The sequence below is a fragment of the Triticum aestivum genome, chromosome 5B (assembly GCF_018294505.1).
Source record: "Triticum aestivum cultivar Chinese Spring chromosome 5B, IWGSC CS RefSeq v2.1, whole genome shotgun sequence".
In the NCBI taxonomy this organism is placed as follows: Eukaryota; Viridiplantae; Streptophyta; class Magnoliopsida; order Poales; family Poaceae; genus Triticum; species Triticum aestivum.
The window spans coordinates 420,873,095-420,893,626 of NC_057807.1; the positions used below are offsets into that span (position 1 = coordinate 420,873,095).

The 20,532-nt window shown below is 48.2% G+C and overlaps 1 protein-coding gene across 1 annotated transcript; it reads left to right on the plus strand.

Moving 5' to 3' along the window:
• Positions 1 to 16,160: 16,160 nt before the first annotated feature.
• On the plus strand, positions 16,161 to 20,501 carry LOC123112204 (protein WEAK CHLOROPLAST MOVEMENT UNDER BLUE LIGHT 1). Its single transcript, XM_044533135.1, has 3 exons — positions 16,161 to 16,804; positions 17,822 to 18,461; positions 18,549 to 20,501. The coding sequence occupies exons 2-3, from the start codon at positions 17,892 to 17,894 to the stop codon at positions 20,346 to 20,348; spliced, it is 2,370 nt and encodes a 789-aa protein (XP_044389070.1). The 5' UTR covers positions 16,161 to 16,804; positions 17,822 to 17,891; the 3' UTR covers positions 20,349 to 20,501.
• Positions 20,502 to 20,532: the final 31 nt, after the last annotated feature.

Below are 20,532 nucleotides of genomic sequence, written 5' to 3' on the forward strand. Positions count from 1 at the left end.
GGTTTCACAAAGTTCTAAAATCGGTCACACCGATTTGTAATTCTCGGTCAGACCGAGACTTACTAGTGCAATGGCGTTAGCCAAATCGGTGGGACCGAGTTTTTCAACTCAGTGGGTCCGAGATGGTTTCGGCGGAAACCTAACCCTAAATTTTTGAATCACATCTATTCTAAGGATCACATTGGCTGGATGGGAGTGTTTCAATCGTGGCAAGATGCATTACGAACAAAATGTGCTGAGAATCAGATGAGGAAAGCACTGTGATTGAGTTCATACCCTAGTTCGGCGGTGAACTCGCTACGGCGGCAATGGCAGAGAAGAAATCCATTGACGGCGGCAGAGACCAGCGACATGAGGCGGCTGGCGACGAAGTCGACGATCCGTAGACCTAGTAGGTAGAGCGAGCTACGCGCGGGCGAAGGGGTTTGGAGGGATTTCCAAATTTTTGCCCGTGTCTATATATAGCCCGACACTGTCGGTGTGACCGAGTTGAACAACTCAGTGGCACCAAGATGCATAACTGTTAGCAGTTACAGCAACTCGGTGTGACCGAAAAGTTCATATCGGTTGCACCGAGATGGAAAGCTTAGATCGACTTAGTGATCTCGGTGGGACCGAAATGGAGGAATCGGTCCGAGAATCACAAAGAAGTTTTGGAAGTTTAAGTCTATGATGAATCGCGGACTCCAAGTGCTCCTCACACAGAGTGGTTCGAATCTGACTTGATCAAATTTTGTGATGTAGCATGAATAGAGTTTGAGACGAGAAAAGCATAGATAGCTAGAGAAGGTTCTTAGGCATTCTTGTCCATCCACTTGGTCAAAGAAAAGGAAACAAATCAATCAAACAACAGGTGGATGTCCTCGAATGAGTAAAATATGCAACCAGCATGCTCACACAATAAAGTGACAAATTAAATATGTGGCAAAGCATGCACAACCAATTCTAGCATCTATCAAACAATTGGCGATGACTAGGTCATCTATATATGAGTATATTGACTTAGGAGTCAAATGAGAACATTTGATCATAGGTCATACTCATCGTTTAAGCTCAAGTGGGGTTACCACTTTTACATAATGCATTGATGTGTTCACATCATTAGAGTTGCTTTGACTCAATTCTTAGAGTTAAGCTCCCCCTAGACGTGAGATCCCCCCTTAGAGGGATGAACTAACCTTGGGTTTTGTCGATGATGACTTCATGTAGGTGTTGAAGATGTGGATGCTCAATGTTGATGTAGATCTTTTGGAGCAATCCTTTGGAGTGAGTTGCACTTTCAATACCTACACGGGTTAGTCCCATAAGGAACAAAACAAGAATATCCATAGACATAGAGTGATGCACACACAAGATGATGTCCATGAAATCATTTGGTTACCTTGTCCCTTGCCTTACCAACATGAGGGTTTGTGACTCCCTGAACTAGTGCAAGATGTGGAGGTTTATTGCACTTGTTCTTGCCATAAAGATATGAGTGAAGAATGTTGGCGGAGTCACCCTCAAGAACTCTCTAGTTCTTCTTCTTCGGGATCCACATCATCTTGATGGGAATCCTTGGAGTTGTAGTTGTACTTGATGAAGTAGAACTTGACGTGGTCTTGGGAACCCACTTGACCAAGGCCTTAGGTGCTTCTTCAAATGCATCAATCTCCTCTTGAAGCTTGCCCTTGCCTTTATGGTCTTGTGGTGGAAGATCATCTTGAGCTTGTGTTCCCTTGAAATAAGTAGGATCATACTTCTCTTGTTGAGGAACAAACTTCGTCTTGGGGTATTGATCTTCTTCCCACTCAACTCCATTGGCATTGAACTTTCGTTCAAAACCAACACCTTGATTCTTCCGGTGCCTTCCTTGCTTGCGTACAATTTCCTCGAATTGCTTACTCCCGGCAAGGCTCTTGTATACACCTTTCTCTATAATTCCCTTCAATAGGCTATTTTCTTGCTCAAGTGTAACTTGGCTAAGAGAATCATTAGTGGAATCAAGAGAACTACTAGAAGCAACAATATTGGATTTAGCATAGTTATTGTTACTACTAGAGGAAGAATCTTTCTTGTTCTTGTTACTAGACTTGACTTGAGGCATGTAAGTAGATAAGAGTAAATGCTTGGCAATATAAGAAGAACTTTTCTTGTGAAGATCATCATTGATTGCCTTTAAGAACTCATGCTCTTGCTCAAGATTGAGCTTTTCAAAGTGTAACTTCTCATGAGCCCTTAAAAGTTCTCGATGATTTTTGTAGATAGTTTCATGAGCTAACTTAAGAGTGTTTAGTTCTTTAGTTAGAAGCTCAATCTTCTCCTTATCATTGTCATTCATTTTATCTTGTTTAGCATAATTAATTGATGTTTCATCATAGTATTCATCACTAGAGTTGTCAATAAGTAAATCATCATCACCTAGCAAGTCATCTTCATCACTATTGAAATCAACATACTCGGGATGTGTTACCTTTGGACCTTTGGCCATGAAGCATCTTCCAATTACTTCATTTGGTGAGTCAAATATGTCGTAGGAGTTGGTTGACACAAGTGCTAGACCGGCAACACCTTCATCTTGAGTATGTTCAGAGTCGGAGTGATAGCTTCTTTCGGAGTGATGTTCAGATTCGGAACCGGATACCCATTCACCAACATGAGCTTGATGTCTTCGTTTCGTGTAGCTCTTTGATGACTTGTCCTTCCTTTCCGAATCTTTGCTTCTCCATGAGGGTCTTCGTTCATAACGATCATCTCTACTCCTTCTCTCTCTTGGTGGTGATTCTTCTCTTCTACTTCTTTTTGGAGAATCTTCTCTTCTTTTGTAGGGTGACGTACACTCATTGGAATAGTGTCCGGGTCTCCCACAATTGTAGCAGTTGCGCTCTCGACTGGAAGATCTTTTGTCATTGTAAGACCTTGACTTAGAGCTTCTTTCTTTGCTTCTACTCTTGTAGAATTTGTTGAAATTCTTCACCATTAAGCTCAATTCTTCATTGAAGGTTTGTTTCTCACTTGATGATGTGGGGGCTTCACATGAGGCTTTGTAAGCACCACTTGACTTGTTGTGAAGTTCCTCCTTATCCTTGAGTGACATCTCATGAGCAACAATTCTACCAATGACCTCCGTTGGCTTGAGATTCTTGTAATTGGGCATCATTTCAATCCGTGTGCACACGGTATCATATTTTCCATCCAATGCTCTTAGGATCTTCTTGATGATGAATCTGTCGGTCATTTCTTCACTCCCTAAGCCGGCAATCTCATTTGTGATAAGAGCAAGCCTAGAGTACATTTCAGCGATACCTTCACCATCCTTCATTTTGAACTTGTCAAGCTGACTTTGGATCACATCCAACTTGGATTCCTTGACGGAGTCGGTACCTTCATGCATATAAATCAAAGTGTCCCAAATTTCCTTTGCATTCTCAAGACGGCTGATTTTGTTGAACTCTTCGGGGCACAATCCATTGAAGATGATATCACAAGCTTGAGCGTTGTATTGTAGCATCTTCAATTCTTCCGCATTAGCTTCATGGTTCGGCTCTCTCCCATCAAAGAAGTCACCTTGCAAGCCAATACAAATAATAGCCCAAACGACGGGGTTATGTCCGAGAATATGCATTTTCATCTTATGCTTCCAACTAGCAAAAATAGTTCCATCAAAGTAAGGACCTCAATGGTGATAATTTCCCTCGCTAGACGCCATACTCTCCTAGGTTGTGAAATCAAGGCTATGACCACCAAAAGCTATGGAAATCAAAGAAAATGGAGACCAAGGCTCTGATACCACTTGTAGGACCTTGAAGTATGTCTAGAGGGGGGGTGATTAGACTACTTGACCAATTAAAAACTTAACCTTTCCCCAATTTTAGAGTTTGACAGATTTTAGCATCTTTGGACAAGTCAAGCAATCATCACACAAATCAAGCAAGCATGCAAAGAGTATATAGGCAGCGGAAATTAAAGCATGCAACTTGCAAGAAAGTAAAGGGAAGGGTTTGGAGGATTCAAACGCAGTTGGAGACACGGATGTTTTTGGCGTGGTTCCGGTAGGTGGTGCTATCGTACATCCACGTTGATGGAGACTTCAACCCACGAAGGGTAACGGTTGCGCGAGTCCACGGAGGGCTCCACCCAAGAAGGGTCCACGAAGAAGCAACCTTGTCTATCCCACCATGGCCGTCGCCCACGAAGGACTTGCCTCACTAGCGGTAGATCTTCACGAAGTAGGCGATCTCCTTGCCCTTAAAAACTCCTTGGTTCAACTCCACAATCTTTGTCGGAGGCTCCCAAGTGACACCTAGCCAATCTAGGAGACACCACTCTCCAGAAAGTAACAAATGGTGTGTTGATGATGAACTCATTGCTCTTGTGCTTCAAATGATAGTCTCCCCAACACTCAACTCTCTCTCATAGGATTTGGATCTGGTGGAAAGAAGATTTGAGTGGAAAGCAACTTGGGGAAGGCTAGAGATCAAGATTCATATGGTAGGAATGGAATATCTTGGCCTCAACACATGAGTAGGTGGTTCTCTCTCAGAACTGGTAAGTTGGAAGTGTAGGTTTGTTCTGATGGCTCTCTCCACGAATGAAGAGGAGGTGGAGGGGTATATATAGCCTCCACACAAAATCTAACCGTTACACACAATTTACCAATCTCGGTGGGACCGAATCAACAAACTCGGTCAGACCGATTTAGTAAACCTAGTGACCGTTAGGATTTTCGGTGGGACCGACATGCAACTCGGTAGGACCGATATAGTTAGGGTTAGGGCATAACATAATCTCGGTGAGACCGATTACACAAACTCGGTAGGACCGATTTTGGTAATTAGCTAACCAGAGAGTTGGTCAGGTAAACTCGGTGGGACCGATTTGCTCTTTTCGGTGAGACCGAAATGTTACAAAAGGGAAACACAAAGTTTACATTGCAATCTCGATGGGACCGATCGCTCACTTCGGTTAGACCGAAACGTTACGAAGGGAAACAGAGAGATTACAATCCCATCTCAGTGAGACCGAGATCCCTATCGGTGAGACCAATTTGCCTAGGGTTTGTGGCAGTGGCTATGACATCTGAACTCGGTGGCGCCGGATAGAAAGAATCGGTGAGACCGATTTTGGCTTTAGGTTTAGGTCATATGTGGATGTGAGAAAGTACTTGAGGGTTTTGGAGCATATCACTAAGCACATGAAGCAAGAGGCTCATTAAGCAACACCTCATCCCTCCTTGATAGTATTGGCTTTTCCTATAGACTCAATGTGATCTTGGATCACTGAAATATAAAATGAAGAGTCTTGAGCTTTTGATCTTGAGCCAATCCTTTGTCCTTGATATTTTGAGGGATCCACTTTCATCATCTATGCCATGCCATTCATTGAGCTTTCCTGAAATATATGTCTTGGAATAGCATTAGCTCAATGAGCTATATGTTGTTATGAATTACCAAAACCACCTAGGGATAGTTGCACTTTCACCCTTTCCTACTCCCTCTCCCTCTCCTTCATTATCCCTTCTTCCTTGGAGAGGAATCTTACTAGGACTAGGAAGTCCTAGTAGGACTCCTCCTCTTGGGGCGCGCCATAGGGCCGGCCGGCCTTCACCTCCCTCCTTTATATACGGGGGCAGGGGGCCACCCTAGGACACACAAGTTTTTCTTAACCATGTGCGGTGCCCCCTCCACAGTTACACATCTCGATCATACCATCGTAGTGCTTAGGCGAAGCCCTGCATCGGTAACATCATCATCACTGTTGCCGCACCATCGTGCTGACAGAACTCACCCTCGTCCTCAACTGGATCAATTTTTGTCACCTAAATAGGCTGCCTATCTCAAATGTCTAGAAAACACTCTTTAAGACATATATAAATCAAGTTAATTTACGAAACCACTCTTGCGTATAACATTCCTATGAACTTTTGTGTTTTGCACTTCTAAATATAATTTTTGCCAACCTTACTATGTTCTATTCCATCTACGTATATACTCTGGTTTGAGTTTCTATCCCAAATTATACTACTACTATTTTTGGTCGGTAAAATTTTACTACTTGATCTATAGTTCCTTGTGAAATTTATGTTAATATGGTGGGAACGTATCTGGTGCACTGGGTTAATTGGTGCTCCCAGTGCACCGGACCCCGTTGCACATTCAAAAATGCTCGAAAAAATCCAGAAAAAAAATTAGCGCATAGACACAACATCAATGTATGTTGTCACAAAAATTCAAATCAAAATTCAAAACAATGCTCAAGATACAAAAATAACAAATTTGACATCAATATGCTAATGGGGAAAAACTGAAGCCCAACTTGTGTTATGTACTATTCAGTGTCAAATTTATCATTTTTTATCTTGAGCAATGTTTTGAATTTCGATGTGACTTTTTGTGACAATGTACATTGATGTTGTGTCAGTGCACTAATTTTTTTATAGATTTTTTCAAACATTATTGAATATGCAATGGGCGACCGGTAGCACCAATTGCCCCGGTGCACCGGATACATCACCTTAATATGGTGTATTAGTCAAGCAAGTATGCCTAGCTACTTGAAGCGAGGGAACACTGCTGAAAGGAAGCACCGCTCCTCGCTCGAAGATATGCAGCTTTGGTTATTTGAAGGTACTTCATGTTATTGATATGGTTGGGTGGTGTCTAAAAAAATCAAAATGCCAATTAATGTATGTTGCAAGTCGTTCTGATGCAATTCACAGGTTGTTAGTTCTAGCCAAAAAACTAAACATTGTCTGAAATTGAAAAAAAAACATTGGTGTCCAGTGCCAGATTTCAGACTATGTTCACATATCTTGATGGTGCTGGGACCTTATCTCAGGGATGTTCTTTTTTTTCGCGAATACGCTAGAGAGCGTATCATTTCATTGATAGGAAGAAGGGGAAGGTACGGGGGGGGGGGGGCTCGGTGTCTAGCACGCAGGCAAGACAGGGAGCAAGGAGCAGTGGTGACGGGCTGCTCAGCCCGGTTACAAGTTTAGGGACCTATGCCAGCAACGTGTTTAAACCGTGAGCGCCAGCCCTAGCCCAAGACCGTGCCTCGTTCTGGATAAGCTCAAGAAGCCGGGAGGTGGAGGGGGACTCACCATCGAAGACACAGCGGTTGCGCTGCTTCCATATAGACCAGGCCGTCAGGGTTGCAAGGGTGGCAAGTCCCTTACGGTGTCTAGTGGGGGAGCTCATGATCATGGAAGAGCACCAGGGGAGGAACTCCTTGGGACCGGATGGAGGGGGGACAGTGGCGCGCACCCAAGACAGGACATCATGCCAAACCTGCCTGGAGAAAGGGCAGGCGATGATGATATGTTCCATGGTCTCAACGTGCTGGTCGCAGAGAGCACATCTGTCGTTGTGGGGGAGACCGTGGCGCGCCAGTCTATCGGCAGTCCAACAGCGGTCAAGGTCGGCCAACCAGGTGAACATCTTGACGCGCAGTGGGGCCCAACATTTCCAGGTGAGGCGCCAGAATGGGGCGGATATGGAGCTGGCAAAGAGGGCTCGATAGCAGGATCTGGCAGAGTAGTTCCCATCCGCAGTCCAGCGCCAGACAAGGCGGTCAGGGGAGGTAGACATGTGAAGGTGACGGAGCCTAGTCCAGAGCTGGACGTACTCCACCAGGGTAGTGGGTGTTAGCGCGCCACGCAAGTCTGCAATCCAGTAGCGGTCCTGGAGCCCCTCCGCCACGGTGCGTTTGCGACACCGTCGGGGGACAAGGGGAAGGAGGTTAGGGACGATGTCCGCGATGGCCATGCCGTCGATCCAAGCATCAGTCCAGAATTGGTAAGACCTGCCGTCACCGATAATCCAGGATGTGGACGCGCGGAAGATGGCGGAGGAGTTAGTATCGGCGGGCAGGTGCAGGTGTGCCCACGGCCTGGCCGGGTCGGTGCGCTGCAGCCACATCCAGCACACACGGAGAGAGATCCCTTGCCGATGGAGGTCCGGGATGCCGAGCCCACCGAGATGGAGGGGCCGGCAGACGCGCTGCCGGTTGACTGGCCCGTGGCCAGCGCGGGTCTCCTTATTACCATGCTAGAGGAATTCGCGGATCATGCGGTTCACTTGCTTGAGGATCGTCGGACAGAGAGCGATGACGACAATGATGTGGGAGGGGATCGTGCATAGCACGTGGCGGACGAGGGCGAGACGCTCACCGCGGGACAGGAGCATCGCCCGCCAAGAGGAAAGCTTCTTGGCCAGCTTCTCTACGATCGGCCGGAGCGACGAGGTGGACGGCTTCCGGAGCGAGAGAGGAATGCCCAAGTAGGTGATAGGGAAGTCCATGACAGTGCAGGCCAGCTCGCACGCGATGGAAGCACGCGTGGGGTCATCGCAGCGGATTGGGGTTGCCGAATACTTGGCAAAGTTTGTGCAGAGCCCAGAAGCCTCGCCAAAGACACGAAGCAGCTCCCGAATGACCCGGAGATCGCGGGTTGACGGGTGGCAGAAGATGATCACATCGTCGGCATAGAGAGAAATGCTCGAAGAGGCGTGCCGAGTGGTGAGACGCTAAAGAAGGCCGCTGCGGTGGGCATGGAGGAGGAGGGAGTTGAGAGCATCAATGGCAATCGTAAACAGCATTGGGGACACAGGATCGCCTTGTCGCAGTCCGCAAGCATGGTCGATGGGGGGCCAGGGGATCCATTGATGAGGACGCGCGTGCTGGACGTGGAGAGTAAGATGGCAATCCACTCGATCCACCGACGACCGAAGCCCAGGTGGCGTAGCACGTCGAGGAGGAAATCCCAAGAGACTGTATCAAACGCGCGTGCAATGTCGAGCTTGAGAAGGACGCGAGGCACGCAGAGGTTGTGGAGCTGGCGGGCAGTCTGCTGGACCAGCATAAAATTGTCGTGCACACACCGCCCGGCGATGAATGCACTTTGGTTGGTGGAGACGAGCTGGCCCAGGCGAGGAGCGAGGCGTAGGGAGAGGACTTTTGCGATGAGCTTCGCGATCAGGTGGATTAGGCTGATGGAGCGGTAGTCCGAGAGAGAGGAGGCGTTCGGCTTCTTTGGGATCAGTGTGATTAGGGCTTCGTTGAGGCGCTGGAGGCTGCGCCCGTTCATGGAGTAGAACTTGTCGAACACCTCGCAAATATCGGCTTTGATCGTATCCCAGCATGCCACAAGGAACTCGGCCGTGAATCCATCGGGGCCCGGGGCTTTTCCATGGGGGAGCGCCTTGACCGCGGTCCAGATTTCCTCCTCAGAAAAAGGAAGCTCAAGCTCCTCGAGGTCAAAGGAGCGGTCGTCAATTTGTTGCAGGTCGAGGGAGAAATCACGGGGTCTTGGAGTGCCAAGGAGCGAGGAGAAGTGGTGGTAGGCCGCCTTGGCCATGTCCTGCTCATCGGTGATCATAGAGCCCTCGTGCCGAAGGGAGAGGATGTGGTTCTTCTGGAGCCTGTGGGCCGCGTGAATTTTGAAGAAGGCGGTGTTAGTCTCGCCCTCCTTCAGCCATCCAAACCGCGCCCACCTATGGGCGATGGATCTCTCGAGCGAGGCTAAACCAAGGTAGGCGCGCTTCAGATTGTGCCGAAGCCAAATCTCAGAGGGGGAGAGAGCCCGAATGTCCTAGGCCGCATCGAGGTGGGCATTGAGCTCCCGCGCAATCATAAGTTGCAGGGAGACGTGGCCATGAGTACGTGCGCCCCAACTCTGGAGGCGGCGAGCCGTGATCTTGAGGCGGAGGTAGACGCGCCGGAAGGGGTCCGGGTCATGGACAGAGCCCCAAGAAGCCGCCACCGTTTCCTGAAAGCCTTCAAGCTTGATCCAAAACTGCTCGAAGTGTAAACGTCTCGGGCCAGCCGAGCGCGGAGTGCAGTCGAGAAATAGCGGGCAGTGGTCAGACATCGTCGAGGCAAGGCAGCGGAGGATGGCATGCGGCTGCGCGAGATCCCACTTAGAGGTGCAAAGAAAGCGGTCGTTACGCACAAGCGTGGGCGAGTCTCGCTCGTTGGACCAAGTGTAGCGGCGGCCATGCATGTAGACGTCGCGCAACTCCATATCGGCAATGAAGCGACGAAATCTATTGGAGGTGCGTCTGTTAATTCGGCCGTTGCTTTTGTCACTAGAGGAGGAGACGAGGTTGAAGTCACCGCCGAGGAGCCAGGGGCCAGCGTAAGAGTCGCAGGTATCTTGCAAGTCTTCGAGGAACAAGATCTTTTCATCGTCGTCCTGCGGGCCATAGACCCCGGTGATCCACCAAGGATGCGCGCCCGAAGTGGTAGAGACGAGGGCCGTGATGTGGTGCTGACCAATGTATGGGCTGGAGATAGCAATCTCATTGCGGTTCCAAGCAAGAAGGATGCCGCCACAGGTGCCGGAGGCTGGGAGGAATAAGTAATCCAGGAATCATAAGCCGAGCGTCTCCACAACAAGGGGCAACGAGAACGAATCGAGCTTCGTTTCTTGAAGGCATACAATGTTCGGCAAAACCGAGGAAATTACAGAGCGGACCGCAGTGCGCTTCGCCTTGGAATGAAGGCCACAGACGTTCCAAAATACAGTCTTAAGGGTGCACTCCATAGGGGAAGGATGGAGGCCGAGAGGAGAAGGCACGGCGGAACTAGTTGGCGGCAATGCCGCAAGCCGCCGAGATGGAGCTGCACTGGACAGTGAGAGAGCCTGGAGGAATGTGCCATCCGTAGTAGTCCGCAAAAGCTTGCATGACGTCCTCGGCCAGCGGCTGCTCGAAGAGCTTGCTGTAGCGCTCGATAGCCGTGGAGGAGAGGGGCTCGTTCTCGCGGATGATGCCGAGCCGCAGAAGAAGCACACGCTTAGCCTTAGCCTCCAAGTCGGGGCCCCGATCGGCCTTGGCGATGCGGTGGCTGCGTCTGGGAGTGAAGTTTGGAGGCAATTCCTCCTTCTTCGCTTGGGGCCCGGAGTAGGTAGCACGGGCGCTGATCGCAGCAGGATTCCAGCCACAAAATTTTGGACTTCACGGGCCTGGGCAGCCGAGGCGTTATCAGCATGGCCAGGAGATGCCAGGGCGCTAGGGGACTGGCCACATGGAGAGAAAGGGGTGGCGGAGGCCGAAAGCTGGCTGGGGGATCGTGGTGGGGTCGCCTGGGATGGTGGAGCCGGTGTAGCAGCTCGGGGGGCAGGGGACCGCGGGGCAGAGGCAGGAGATGCCTCGGGAAGTCCATCTTGTCGCCGTCTCAGAGGGGATTGGGCGGCGTCCACGAGAGGGACGGACGGGGCACAGGCCGGTTCCACCAGAGTAGAACCACCAATGCGGGGCGAGTGCGGGGATCCGGAAGCCTCGGCGGTGGGGTCTAGGGGTGACACATGCAGCATCTGCTCCTGGTGGGGTCTCCAAGTCAGTAGCAGAGGTGCAGGGGCCAGGCGTAAAGGCGCGGTCGTGGTTGGCGGTCTTGTCTCCACGCGTGGACCGCAGTCAAGGCGGCTTTTTCCCTAGGCCCGGGCAGGTGCATCAGCGGGCAACGGGTGGGATCCAAGGATCCCATGCCAGTCGCGGGGGGGGGGGCGGAGGAGGGCGCCGGTGACGATGGTGCATGCTGGCGTCGGAGGTGCCACCGCCACGGCCAGGCGGCGGCCGCGCGTCACCACAGTTCCCGGAGCGACGCGGGAAATCGTAGTGACGTGGCCATGGCCCGGGACATGGCGGCGACGGAGGGACGTCGAAGGGGTCGGAGTCGTCCGCAGGAGGCGGGGGCCGGCAGGCGGAAGTCGGTGGAGCGGGTAACGTGGATCGTCACTGGATAGCGCAGAACCTCCAAAGCGAACCTCTCCGCGACGTCCGGGTTAGCGCCAGCGATCACGGCGTCGTTCTCCGGGAGGTAGAGGTTGGAGGAGCGCGGGATCCCATGCGGGTTGGGAGTCCAGGCCAAAACTCTGAAGACAGACATGTCAGAGCCATTGCGAGTCTCCGGGGCGAGCTCGTCGACTTTGCAAAACGGAGCCAGCAGAGTCACGGTGGAGGAGAGGTGCCAGCCGTGGTCGGGGATGCCGGAGATTTCGAGATCCACCTTAAAACGCAGGGAGACGGCCTCGGCACCGTCGAAGCGACTCCAGGGGTGCAAGAGAAGGCGGAAACGCGGGCCGCGAGCAACGCCCGCCGATGCACGCGCACGGTCCTCCATCCTCTGGAACCGGAGCAAGAACTGCGCCAGCCCGTGGCGATGCACCGAGAACATGTCCGCGGGGATGTCGAAATGCCCACTGATGAGTCCCGTAACGTCGGCGCGGGAGACGCTAGTCCGGCGACCAGCCACGGTGGCGAGCAGGGCGTGCTGGAGACTGGCCTCCGCGGCCTCAACTTCGACAGATCGGGGGAGGAAGCAGGTGGCACCGGCCGGCCGGAGTGTAGGGTGTCCAGACATGACAATGGGCGTGCCCGACGAGGAGGAGGGGGTCGGGCTCGAGGAGGGTGGCGGAGACGGCCGCGGGGAGGGCGCCGGAGCTGGCAAGGGGGAAGCCCGCCCGGAGGACGCGGTGGGGCTTGACCCGCCCAAACTCGTCGACGGAGAGGAGGTGCAAGGCCGCTTCGCAAGGTTCTGGGCGGGAGGCGCTCGCGGGGCGCGGTGCAGACGCGCGCCATATGGTCGTAGAAGCGGCACCTTCGGCACCGGATGTCGCGGCGGCACTCCTCAAGCAGGTGGCTTCGGGACCTTGAGAGGCAGCGGGGGCACTCGTCGCTCGCCGCGGGCGTTTCCGGCGCTGGCGCCCGGCAACGCTCCAGGGGGCCTCCGGCGGGGGGGAGGGGGCGACGCGGTGGACCTCCGACCGTGGCCCGGAAAAACGCGGGACGGTGGAGTCAAGCGGCGTACCACCACCGGAGGGGGGAGCAGATGGGGAGGCGAGCAAGGCGTCCCGGTACGACGCGGCTGTCGAACCAGATCCAGCCGAGGAGGGGCTGGACTCCGGCCAGCGTGGCGTGGGGTGCAGGCCCCCCGGAGGAGGAGGGGAGACGTCCATGGGACGGGGAGCGGGCCGCCGGGGCCGGAGTGGCAGCCGGCGGTGGGGGCGAGGCGTGGCCGCCGGGGCCGGAGTGGCCACCGGCGCAGCAGGGAGCGGGGGAGCGGGGCTAGGAGCGGAGCGGGGATGTTCTTCATTAACATGATATTGATATCACAACAACAGAGAGAATATACGCTTTGCAATCTTGTAATTATATGTGCAGAAATAGTTCTGGTCTTCCACCTTGTGAATTTATTTGTCCATAGGTGAATAGTCAGAAGCTGCAGCAAAGATTATGTTTCGTTCAGGCTACTGATTGAGTCTGAACTTGTATCACTACGTGCAAATGTGATATGTGCCCAAAAAACTCTTTTAGCTCCTGTACGATTCAATTTTGGTGTGCATTTCTAATTAGAAGTTAAAACTGCAACTAAATTATGTTGTCACTAGGTATTGTTGTGGTTTGGATGCAAATTGAAATAATCTTTTTTTTGTCAAAAATATATGCATCTTTGTGTAGTTTTGTGAGAACAACAGAGCAAGGAGGGCGATTCTCTAAATTTCTCTCCGGTGCTAATTGACACGACATGTAGAAATGAGATGCAACATTGTAATATCCATATGTTGTGTGGTCTGAGAAAGATGGATAATAACCAGTTAATGGTTGTTTAGCTTTCTCATGATTTCAATACGTTATTTTCCATCTATTTGATGCTCTTATGCCGAAATTGTTGTGTATTTACATCCTACTGATTGAGTTAATTTCTTTCTTGTTCGAAAGTGCAAATGGATAAATGTTATTGGAATGTTCTATTGGAAATCTGTTGACGAACTCTTTTTGGGGACTTTCGGAACAGGAGAACAGGTTCAATATGTAGTGATTTAGGATGAATTATACTGTGTGGAGTGCTATTGGCAGAGAACCTCATTCTCACTGATTTGTAAAAATTGCATTCACAGGCCATATATTTATCTTTTTAGAATTTGTAATCTTTGTTCAATTTGGAATTTGGGATGCATATCAATAATCTATTTGTGAAGCAAGAACTGTTACTAGTTCACACGAAGTAGCCTCCCATAGTAGCATATATCTATGATTTGCTTGATGGGACACGACATACACAAGGTGAAAGAAAGCGCAGTTTTTGCATAACCAACGAAAGGTATCTGTATTTCTTACACATAAGACTACTCCTGCAAGGGGCCAATCTCAACATATATACTTGTAAAATAAAAAGGTAATATCACTAGTAGTCATACAACTTGCGCTGGATATTCAGTTTAGTGCTAAAACTTGTAAAATACGGATTTGCGGTCATCTAACTTGTTGATTGATATAAATACGGTGCATTCTACTGTATCCAGGTGTACATCCTACCAACATGGCATGCCAGCGGCCCACATGTCAGTGTGTATGGGTAAATATTTCCAAATAACTCCCTATATTTTTTTGGTCACGCAAAAAAGTCAAACAGTGTTATAAGAGAAAAGAAATAAATATCGTTTGGAGCAGCAGGATTCAAACTACATATCTTCAGAAGGCGAACACACCGGTAAACCAACAGGCCTAATGCAGTTTGATGTTTCAGAAGAATAGCTATTTTCTACTCCCTCCGTCCGAAAATACTTGCCATCAAAATGGATAAAAGAGGGTGTATCTAGACGTATTTTAGTTCTAGATATATTTCTTTCTATCCATTTTGATGACAAGTATTTTCAGACGGAGGGAGTATTACCTAATACAAGCGCACCTGGGCCTGCCAGCTCAAATGGGATATGATCAGTAGAGTCCATTTTCCACCTTTGATTTTTTTTTTAGAAAATTGTATGTAAATTATGATCTCAGTTTATATAATTTAAAGTAATCCAAATATTTGTAAAATTACAATTCAAAAATAGTATGCAAAACTTTAATACTCATAGATGAGTGCATTTTTAACATAAAAAAAGGGGAGCCGCTAGGTCTTGAACCCACGAGGTCGCGACCAAAAACACTCTGTTGTCTATACATACAGAAGATGATTTGTAAATCAAAAGGTTTCATATAAGCTTGAGTATTATATAAAGAATATTTAGTAAAACATAAGTAATAAAATTAGGTTCAAATATCTGTGTGTTAAAAATATTATACATACAAAAATGATTATTAAATAAAAGATTTAAATATAAACCTATGTATTATATTAGACACGACTGAATATTCATATCAACAATTTAAATGTTAAATTATGGATATGTAATTACATGAAAATTGAAGTATACAAATGTTCATATAATTATTGAAATGTTTGTAAAACTAAAATAATAATTTTGAATTTTAATTTTACAAACATTTGTATTATTTGAAATTATACACACATGTTCGTTATTCATAAATATTTTTAAATATATAATATTTGTAAAATAATACCTGAACAGTTTGAGAGTAAGTTATTTCGTTTTGTATAACAATATTTATAACACAAATATTTAAACATTATTTTTCTGACCGAGATCATAATTTACATACTATCCACAAATTTCTAATAAAATCAAAGATGCAAAATGGGGTACACAGATCATAGGCCATTTGAGCTAACAGGCCCACGTATTTTAAGATGAGGATATAAAACGTAGTTATCCTTATTATGCATCGTGTGTCACTGGCTGCGCTGGTTGACCACGTTTGCGTACCTTCTCTTCTGAAGGTCGCGAGTCTGAATACCGGCCCCTCTATATGACGACTTATTATTTTTAGCTTACATTATTCAATGACAGGTGGGCCTCACCTGGGCTTTTTGCGCAATTAAAAAATTTAGGGAGTTATCTAGAAAATTTTATTTCAAGCCAACGTTACGCAGGCAGCATGTACGTCCGGATATGGTAGAACACACCGTATTTGCACCACACAACAAGTTAGATGGCCATAAATCCGTATTTTATAAGTTTTAGCACCAAACTGAACATACACCACAAGTTCTATAACTCCTGATGATATTACCTCTAAAACAAACTACTCCTGCATTTCGGTGTACCGTGCATGGGCATCTTACTAGTAGTAACTTAATGAAATTGAAGTAATTTTTTATTTATTCGACTCTTTCTAAAAGGCCCAACTAAATTCACATTGTCAGCTCACCCTAATTAATTAGTACGAGGTGTCAAAAATGCTTTTATATTATGAAATGGAGGGAGTATATTTTGGCTATTTTGCAAAAGAAAAAAAGTGTGAAACTTCGCAAAGTGTCTGGGGTCTCGACTGTCGACCCCATGTCCTGCTTGTCCCCACATCGCCCAATCGCGAAGAAGGCGCGAGGGCCGCCGCCGCCGATGTTGGTCTCATGCCGTCCCACGCCGCCGGCCTGCTGCCTCGCCAGTGTTGCATTTCGTTGAAGCCCACTCTCCCCGTCCACCCAACAAATCTCCTCGCCGACGCTCTCGGCGCCGATGCCGAACATAGACGCCCCTGCATCCATAGGCAGCAGGGGCGGCGGCGGCGGGGGGCAGTATCAGCAGCGGCGGAGAGCACCAGAGGGGTTAATGTGAGGCGGAGTGGCGACGGCGGCGAAGGCCTGGGAAGCGGCGGCGCTTCTCAGGGTCTGCGTTCGCTCTGTACTTGGGGTTATGCTTGCGGTGGAGTTCGAACATGGAAAAAGGGGGCGAACAAGGCAGCCTCTTGCCCATATTCACATGGTTAAATCGTGGAACCCCAAAAATAGCCGGAAGCTTATCTTTGGTGGATTCGGGGGCCTCCATGCTTGGCGCGCGGTATTGCCTCCTCACCATCCCCCTCTCTTTCTCCGCCCGTCCTCCCCCAGCCCAGATTCCAGTCCCCAAATCGTCTCCTTTCCCCATCCATCGAGGAGCTTCTTGGCAAGATGGGGAGGAAAGAGAAGGGATTCATGTGAGGTACTGCAATTTTCTCCATGTCCTGCTTTTCTATTAGGTTGATTTGTTTGCTCGTTGTAGTTCAGCATGATCTGCATTTGTTCAATCTGGGCACAAATTGCATGTATTTGTGCAGTGCACCTGGATAGAGTGGGGCTTTCTATTGCTGGAGACTGTCAAATTGTTGCAAGACCCATGCGAAGCTAACAATCTTGCCTTTTATTTGTCGCTGTAATTGCTTTGCTTTGTTGTTAACTTCGGCCGTTTCACTGGCCTAATGGGAATTGTTCAGTTGGGCCTAGGACCCCTGGTTAGTCCTTTTCAAAAAACATTAACATTCTCGGTAGCAATTTGAAGTGCAAGGAAGAATGTGAAATGATAGATGAGGATTGCACATGATATTACATCGTACAGGTTGATGCTTTTCAAACTATAAGCTCTTTACCTGGTATTGCACAATCTTATCTAAGTGGACGCACAAGCTAGATACGCCAGAGTAGCCCTCAAAAAGTCATGGCGGCTATCGTCTTAGAAACTAAAGTATTTGCAAAAAATATTCCTTATCCCGAGTTCATGGAGATGCATAGCTTATCTCGTCCGCTTGGAGATCAGATGGCCAGCATGCAGTTGACCTGGCAGCTTGGCTAGATGTGTATTTTTGCCAGCACAAAGGGCCAATTAACAACAAAAATATGAATCAGGCAGACGCTCTGCCATCAAATATATAAATTTGATTAATTCTGTTCATGTAAATATTAAAAGTGCGAATGGAGTTTTCTGGTAGAGCTCTACTGCTCTTGTCCTCTTATGAAAATTGACATAAATGGACTTGATATATGGGAAGTGTTTGAACTCATATGGAATTATTAAGATTTATAAGTGTATGCATCCTTTCTGGTTGTCAGTCAAGCAATGCTAACCTACCTCATATAGTTCAAAAAAAAAATGCTGACCTACCTCATATAATTTTGGTAGTCGTGATTCATGAACATATATCAGCATGCTGTTTCATTTGTTAACTTGCTAGTTACTTTTCAGGTACCCAATAGTAATGCTATCCATGATAATTATTTGAACTCACCATCACGTAATTCCTGCATGCCGTGGGATGGAGGAACTGAATGTTGAAGGAGTGCAGCAAGTGGAGGAACTGAATGTCAAAGGGGTGCAGCAAGAGGAGGAACTGAATGTTAAAGGGGTACATCAAGTAGCTGTTGTTCCAAACACTGTCGACTCACTGGAAAACTTGACTGATTCAAAGCCTCTTGTTTCTGTTGGTTTTACTGAAAGTTCCCCAGATGGTCATAACAGACATTTAAGTGAAGATTTAAGTTCGCTTACAATTAATAATATACGTGTGAATGGGGAGGAGATTTGCCACAACCAATCTAAGGGGAATGGTCACAATAGAAATTTCAGTGAAGATATAGGTTCCCTTACAATTAATGAATGCCGTGCAAACAAAGTAGAGGAAAATTGTCATAACCAGCCTGAAGTGAAGGAACAACAACAAATTAGTCGCCATAACTCAGCTGAAAGAAACATTTTTAAGGCAGCAGAGATCGCCGAACGTTTCATTCAGGCTCTAGATAATAGAGTTCTAGTTGAAACTGCAGCACCGATTGAATCTGTTAAAGATGCTGTTAGCAAATTTGGAGGGATTCTTGACTGGAAAGAGGTGATGGCTCTTTTTCTCAAATGTTTATTGTACATCTTATTGCCTTGTCTTGGCTCTGTAGGCTTATGATTTTAATACCTTTTTCAGAGGCGTAAAAATGTTCAACTCAAACTTGACAAGGTGCGGGAAGAAGGGCCCGAGTACCAGAGAAGATTCATAGCTGAAGAAGTTGAGAAAAGCAAAGTTCTGCAGGAGCTGTGTAGCACCAGGCGGATCATAGAAGGGCTGAAATTAAGCCTGGAGAAAGCACAAACTGAAGCATTGCAAGCACAGCAAGATGCAGAGCTCGCTGAGATACGATGCAAAGAGATACAACAGGGCATTGCTCGCAAAGAGAGTGCTGCAGTGAAGGCAGAGATTGTTCTTGCCAAAGAACGCCACGCGACTGCCTTAGCAGACTTGAAGTCAGTTAAAGAGGAGCTAGAGCAGCTTGAGAAGGAACACGCAGCTTTAATTACACATAGGGAGAATGCCGAGATTAGAGCACATGAATCCACTGCCGCGTCTCAGGAGATTGAGAAGATCGTGGAGGACCTTACCCTTGAGCTCATCTCACTGAAAGAGTCACTTACCTCTTCGCACGCTACCCACATTATAGCAGAGGAGCGAAGAATAAATGTGGCTTTGGCGTATGAGCAAGAAAAGCTGGATTCGCAGAATGAGTTGAAGCAAGCTGAGGAGGAGATTCAAAAGCTGAATGGCGATATCTCGGCCAATAAAGATCTTGAGTCTAAGCTAGAAGCTGCTTCTGCGTTGCTGGCAAATCTGCAACGTGACTTCACTGCTTATATGGAAGGGATACTGCCTGAGAAGGAAGGTGAGGTTGGAGAGGAAGTGCGATCCATGGTTGGTGTTCAGATGAAGCTGGCGACGACCAGGAAAGAGCTTGAGGATATGAGGACAAACATCGAAACGGCCAAGGATGAGGTGAAAGGGCTGTGGAATACTGCTGCTGCATTACGAGCTGATCTAGAGAAGGAGAAGGCAGACCTCACAGCATTGAAAGATAAAGTGCATCATGCAACAGTTTCTGTCTCGTCTCTCCAGGAAGAACTGAGAAAGACGGCGCGTGAGCTCAGCGTGGTACAGCAGAGAACAGAAGCGGCTAAAATGCCCATAGAGCTACAGCAGGCTACTCAAGAAACACAACGAGCAAAGGCGAAGGCTCGGTCGGCCTGCGATGAGGTTACAAAGGCTAGCGAAGAGGCAGACCGAGCTAAGGCAGACGTCAACATTGTCCAGTTGAAGCAAGAAGCAGTTTCAAGGGAGATACTTGCGGTTAAAGCATCAGAAGAGATCGCAATGGCCTCAGCAAATGCGCTGCAAGAATACAAAGAGGAGGGAGAAATAGATCCCCAAGCTGACCGAAGAAGTGACAAGAGCATGATGGTACCACTTGAAGACTACGATGCGTTGAACAAGAGAGCAAAGGAAGCCGAGGACCGAGCTAAGAAGCGGGTTATGGAGGCGGTTGAGAAGATCAAGGAGGCCAAGGAGGGAGAGGTGAGGAGCTTGGATAAGTTGCATCAGCTGGCCAAACAGATTGATGAAAGGAGGGAGGCGCTGAGGGAGGCGCATGAGAAATCCATCACAGCACAAGAAAAAAAGTTAACAATGGAGAGCGAGCTGAGGAAAAGAAGAGCGAAGCATGGCCAACATTACACGGCGGGGGATGCTGATCTTGCGATTCCTGATGTCTGCCTTCTGAACAGTGCATGCTCTTTCGATGCAGCGGGATCGTCCGCTTCTCATATGCAAGGAGGGGGAACAGCTAGAGCTGACACTACCACGACAAGTGCAGCAACAGAGCCAAAGGCGCGGAAGTCGTTCTTCCCTCGCTCCATAGCGACGATGTTCATGAATAGGAAGAAGGCGCATTCGAAGTGAACCTCCCTAGTTTGCTCATTTCCTACGGTATGATTCCTCTGTACATGTATCAAGTAGGTTACACGATTTTTTTTACACCGATTGTACTTAAAGATTGTTCAGAAATTAAATCTGGTTTCGTCGGTCTGAGCTGTCACCTTGCAATCTTTTCTCTTTGTCAATGAAGCTGTCTTCGTAAGAATCA

What these genes read in the sequence shown, in the direction of transcription:
- LOC123112204 (XM_044533135.1), top strand. Translation starts at nt 17,892, where the DNA reads ATGGAGGAACTGAATGTTGAAGGAGTGCAGCAAGTGGAGGAACTGAAT. An exon ending in GGATTCTTGACTGGAAAGAG is followed by an intron (nt 18,462 to 18,548) that starts GTGATGGCTCTT and finishes TACCTTTTTCAG; the next exon opens with AGGCGTAAAAATGTTCAACT.